The following is a 6,357-nucleotide window of genomic DNA, read 5'->3' as shown; positions in this document are numbered from 1 at the left end:
ACTTTTAATCATTCTCCAAGATTTGATTGATAATTGTAACCCATTATTAAGCCAATTAGAAAATGTAGGCTTTACGTTCATAAATCGACATTTATGTAGACATTTTTTTGCCTGAAGCATAATAATGTTGACAAACTTTTCTACGTTACAGTCGTTTATAAAAATACCAAATTAAAATCTTCTATAGAGAACGGGAAGTGCACGGATTGAAATTTAGCCAATGAAAAGCTCCGACCGGTTTTGCGCAAGCGCATTACAGGCATAAACCGGAATTGATATCTCTCGGCTAAATGACTACATTACCCATGAGCCTTGGCGAAGTCAGGCGTTACTCATGGAACGCGGTTAGTTTATTAAGGTGGATTGACTCGATTCTTGTGGTTTATTATCTCCAGCGGCAGACGGAGCAACGCGACCTGACTTGTAGCGCGAAGCTAAAATGATGGGAGAACAAGTGGCGACTACTGCACTTTGAGCTATTTGTCGCACCATCAACTTCAACAAGATGCAAGTGAGTACCGTTGCCGCTTTATTTGTCCAACTCAGCACATTCGCTCTGTGATTAACACACTTGACCTGCTAAATGTAGTTTAATTCCCTTTATCCAAGTGTCCAAAGTAGTTTATGCGATCTTATTTTCAATACATATATAGTTCTAAACTTTCGTACACAGCCATAAGATAACTGAAAACCACATGAATGCAACCAGCTGTGTTAAAATGTACCTGATTAAACATGTTCATCTTGCATTTTCTCGCACATGTGATGGCATTTTTTGCTATGTCGCCTGAGAACAATTAGGTTTATATTGGATTGAGACCCATTCATTGTCGTGATTGACTGCATTATGTGTGACACAATGACCCCTGTCTGTCTTAGCAAAGGCTTCTATTGTTGAATGTTTATTTTCATACCCGTCTAGTCATCTGGCAAACACAACTGTTATTCTAAAGCACTCGCTAGATCTAACATAATAGTGAGAGTCCAGTCCATAGTGGATCTAACATAATAGTGAGAGAGTCCAGTCCATAGTGGATCTAACATAATAGTGTGAGAGTCCAGTCCATAGTGGATTTAACATAATAGTGAGAGTCCAGTCCATAGTGGATTTAACATAATAGTGTGAGAGTCCAGTCCATAGTGGATTTAACATAATAGTGTGAGAGTCCAGTCCATAGTGGATTTAACATAATAGTGTGAGAGTCCAGTCCATAGTGGATCTAACATAACAGTGTGAGAGTCCAGTCCACAGTGGATTTAACATAATAGTGTGAGAGTCCAGTCCATAGTGGATTTAACATAATAGTGTGAGAGTCCAGTCCATAGTGGATTTAACATAATAGTGTGAGAGTCCAGTCCATAGTGGATGTAACATAATAGTGTGAGAGTCCAGTCCATAGTGGATCTAACATAATAGTGTGAGAGTCCAGTCCATAGTGGATTTAACATAATAGTGTGAGAGTCCAGTCCATAGTGGATTTAACATAATAGTGTGAGAGTCCAGTCCATAGTGGATCTAACATAATAGTGAGAGTCCAGTCCATAGTGGATCTAACATAATAGTGTGAGAGTCCAGTCCATAGTGGATTTAACATAACAGTGTGAGAGTCCAGTCCATAGTGGATTTAACATAATAGTGTGAGAGTCCAGTCCATAGTGGATTTAACATAATAGTGTGAGAGTCCAGTCCATAGTGGATCTAACATAACGTAATCCATAGTGGATCTAACATAATAGTGAGAGTCATGTCCATAGTGGATCTAACATAATATTGTGAGAGTCCAGTCCATAGTGGATCTAACATAATATTGTGAGAGTCCAGTCCATAGTGGATCTAACATAATAGTGAGAGTCTAGTCCATAGTGGATCTAGCATAATAGTGTGAGAGTCCAGTCAATAGTGGATCTAACATAATATTGTGAGAGTCCAGTCCATAGTGGATCTAACATAATAGTGAGAGTCTAGTCCATAGTGGATTTAGCATAATAGTGTGAGAGCCCAGTCCATAGTGGATCTAACATAATATTGTGAGACTCCAGTCCATAGTGGATCTAGCATAATATTGTGAGAGTCCAGTCCATAGTGGATCTAACATAATAATGAGAGTCCAGTCCATAGTGGATCTAACATAATAGTGAGAGTCCAGTCCATAGTGGATCTAGCATAATATTGTGAGAGTCCAGTCCATAGTGGATCCAACATAATAGTAAGAGTCCAGTCCATAGTGGATCTAGCATAATATTGTGAGAGTCCAGTCCATAGTGGATCTAGCATAATATTGTGAGAGTCCAGTCCATAGTGGATCTAACACAATAGGGAGAGTCCAGTCCATAGTGGATCTAACTTAATAGTGAGAGTCCAGTCCATAGTGGATCTAACATAATAGTGAGAGTCCAGTCCATAGTGGATCTAGCATAATATTGTGAGAGTCCAGTCCATAGTGGATCTCACATAATATTGTGAGAGTCCAGTCCATAGTGGATCCAACATAATAGTAAGAGTCCAGTCCATAGTGGATCTAGCATAATATTGTGAGAGTCCAGTCCATAGTGGATCCAACATAATAGTAAGAGTCCAGTCCATAGTGGATCCAGCATAATATTGTGAGAGTCCAGTCCATAGTGGATCTAGCATAATATTGTGAGAGTCCAGTCCATAGTGGATCTAACACAATAGGGAGAGTCCAGTCCATAGTGGATCTAACTTAATAGTAAGAGTCCAGTCCATAGTGGATCTAACATAATAGTGAGAGTCCAGTCCATAGTGGATCTAACATAATAGTGAGAGTCCAGTCCATAGTGGATCTAACATAATAGTGAGAGTCCAGTCCAAAGTGGATCTAACATAATAGTGAGAGTCCAGTCCATAGTGGATCTAGCATAATATTGTGAGAGTCCAGTCCATAGTGGATCTCACATAATATTGTGAGAGTCCAGTCCATAGTGGATCCAACATAATAGTAAGAGTCCAGTCCATAGTGGATCTAGCATAATATTGTGAGAGTCCAGTCCATAGTGGATCTAGCATAATATTGTGAGAGTCCAGTCCATAGTGGATCTAGCATAATATTGTGAGAGTCCAGTCCATAGTCAATCAATCAATCATTCCTCTGCTCAAAAGACCTAACCTTGATCCTGACCTCATGGTAAACTACCGACCGGTGTCCCACCTTCCATTTATTTCGAAAATCCTCGAAAAAATTGTCGCACAGCAGCTAAATGAACACTTAGTGTCTAACAATCTCTGTGAACCTTTTCAATCCGGTTTCAGGGCAAATCACTCTACGGAGACAGCCCTCGCAAAAATGACTAATGATCTACTGCTAACGATGGATTCTGATGTGTCATCTATGTTGCTGCTTCTTGATCTTAGCGCTGCTTTCGATACCGTCGATCATAATATTTTATTAGAGCGTATCAAAACACGTATTGGTATGTCAGACTTAGCTTTGTCGTGGTTTAACTCTTATCTTACTGACAGGATGCAATGCGTCTCCCATAATAATGTGACCTCAGACTATGTTAAGGTAACGTGCGGAGTTCCTCAGGGTTCGGTTCTTGGCCCTGCACTCTTTAGCATGTACATGCTGCCGCTAGGCGACATCATACGCAAATACGGTGTTAGCTTTCATTGTTATGCTGATGACACCCAACTCTACATGCCCCTAAAGCTGACCAACACGCCGGATTGTAGTCAGCTGGAGGCGTGTCTGAATGAAATTAAACAATGGATGTCTGCTAACTTCTTGCAACTCAACACTAAGAAAACGGAAATGCTGATTATCGGTCCTGCTAAATGATAAATGATAAATGGGTTATACTTGTATAGCGCTTTTCTACCTTCAATGTACTCAAAGCGCTTTGACACTATTTCCACATTCACCCATTCACACACACATTCACACACTGATGGCGGGAGCTGCCATGCAAGGCGCTAACCAGCAGCCATCAGGAGCAAGGGTGAAGTGTCTTGCCCAAGGACACAACGGACGTGACTAGGATGGTAGAAGGTGGGGATTGAACCCCAGTAACCAGCAACCCTCCGATTGCTGGCACGGCCACTCTACCAACTTCGCCACGCCGCCCCGCTAAACACCGACATTTATTTAATAATACCACCTTAACATTTGACAACCAAACAATTACACAAGGCGAATCAGTAAAGAATCTGGGTATTATCTACGACCCAACTCTCTCCTTTGAGTCACACATTAAGAGTGTTACTAAAACGGCCTTCTTTCATCTCCGTAATATCGCTAAAATTCGTTCTATTTTATCCACTAGCGACGCTGAGATCATTATTCATGCGTTCGTTACGTCTCGTCTCGACTACTGTAGCGTATTATTTTCGGGTCTCCCTATGTCTAGCATTAAAAGACTACAATTGGTACAAAATGCGGCTGCTAGACTTTTGACAAGAACAAGAAAGTTTGATCATATTACGCCTATACTGGCTCACCTGCACTGGCTTCCTGTGCACTTAAGATGTGACTTTAAGGTTTTACTACTTACGTATAAAATACTACACGGTCTAGCTCCGTCCTATCTTGTCGATTGTATTGTACCATATGTCCCGGCAAGAAATCTGCGTTCAAAGAACTCCGGCTCATTAGTGATTCCCAGAGCCCAAAAAAAGTCTGCGGGCTATAGAGCGTTTTCTATTCGGGCTCCAGTACTATGGAATGCCCTCCCGGTAACAATTAGAGATGCTACCTCAGTAGAAGCATTTAAGTCCCATCTTAAAACTCATTTGTATACTCTAGCCTTTAAATAGACCCCCCTTTAGACCAGTTGATCTGCCGTTTCTTTTATTTTCTCCTCTGCTCCCCTCTTCCTTGTGGAGGGCGGGGGGCACAGGTCCGGTGGCCATGGATGAAGTGCTGGCTGTCCAGAGTCGGGACCCGGGGTGGACCGCTCGCCTGTGCATCGGCTGGGAACATCTCTGCGCTGCTGACCCGTCTACGCTCGGGATGGTGTTCTGCTGGCCCCACTATGGACTGGACTCTTACTATTATGTTGGATCCACTATGGACTAGACTCTCACAATATTATGTCAGACCCACTCGACATCCATTGCATTCGGTCTCCCCTAGAGGGGGGGGGGGTTACCCACATATGCGGTCCTCTCCAAGGTTTCTCATAGTCATTCACATCGACGTCCCACTGGGGTGAGTTTTTCCTTGCCCTTATGTGGGCTTTGTACCGAGGATGTCGTTGTGGCTTGTGCAGCCCTTTGAGACACTTGTGATTTAGGGCTATATAAATAAACATTGATTGATTGATTGATTGAATATTGTGAGAGTCCAGTCCATAGTGGATCTAACATAATAGTGAGAGTCCAGTCCATAGTGGGGCCAGCAGGAGACCATCCCGAGCGGAGACGGGTCAGCAGTGCAGAGATGTCCCCAAGCGGTCCACCCCGGGTCCCGACTCTGGACAGTCATCCCTGCAGGATGAGGAATAGCTAAACATGCTTCACTTCAGGACGCGCCGTTTTGTGGGCGGTCTTATTTACGTGCCTCAGCCGGCCATGTTGTAGCTTTAAGCGCTTCCAGATAGAGTCTACTAAAAGATCTACATTTGAACTAGGGTTGTATGGTATACCGGTACTAGTATAGTACTAATGAATCAAAAACGGTACTATACTCTGTTTGAAAAGTACCGGTTCCCGGGCACGACGTCACGTCGTGACATTAACTGGTTTTACGAGCAGAGGAGCATGTTCGGCAGCACACAATCACAGAGTACTTACAAGCAGACACAGTATGTAGACAGGAAAGGGAGAACGGACGCATTTTGGCCTAAAAACTGACGATAAAGGTGAAGCTATAACACTGAAACGCCCTCAGGAAGAGGTGCTATAAGACATGGCTAGCTAGCTAGCGGCGAACATCCATCCGCAGTCGGCAGTGACTGATGTTGTGCGTTATTTAGAAAAAAAATCTGTTTATTTGAACACTGCTTGTTTCCCCTCGGGGTGATGGACGGCTTGCAGCGCTTCATAGCAGCAGTCGACCTCCAGGGCCCCAACTCCCCGCCTCTCTGTTGCGAGTTGTCGTGATTAAATGTAACGTGTTTATGTGTGCATTGCATGGAGGTTTTTTTTCCCACTCCAGACTAGGCCCCCTTAGGAGCCCAGTCTAGATTGTATTTTTTTACTCCTCTTCTTCCCCAGCGTTTGACCTTTTTCTTATCTTTTACGGGCGCCTTTGGCGGCCCATCAGCGTTCCTGTTCTGTAACCCTGTACACTGTTTGTTTGTCTAATCTTGAACGGGTTTGTGCTGAAAACATAGTTTCGTTGTACTTGTGCAATGACAATAAAGTCCTATCCTATCCTAGCTATTTTTCCTAAAATA

General features: G+C 43.0%; 1 protein-coding gene across 1 annotated transcript in view; it reads left to right on the top strand.

The window, feature by feature from the left end:
- The first annotated feature begins 299 nt into the window (after nt 1-299).
- The window catches only part of LOC133619661 (protein SLC31A2-like), a 14,443-nt gene continuing 8,385 nt past the window's right edge, over nt 300-6,357 (top strand). The window contains exon 1 of the mRNA XM_061980840.2: nt 300-511. Within this exon, the coding sequence (XP_061836824.2) occupies nt 506-511 (6 nt within the window). The 5' untranslated portion in view covers nt 300-505. The remainder of the gene's footprint in view (nt 512-6,357) is intronic.

The sequence above is a fragment of the Nerophis lumbriciformis genome, linkage group LG20, assembly GCF_033978685.3.
Source record: "Nerophis lumbriciformis linkage group LG20, RoL_Nlum_v2.1, whole genome shotgun sequence".
In the NCBI taxonomy this organism is placed as follows: domain Eukaryota; kingdom Metazoa; phylum Chordata; class Actinopteri; order Syngnathiformes; family Syngnathidae; genus Nerophis; species Nerophis lumbriciformis.
Note: the sequence above shows the minus strand (reverse complement) of the source record. Positions and strands in the feature narration are given on the sequence as shown.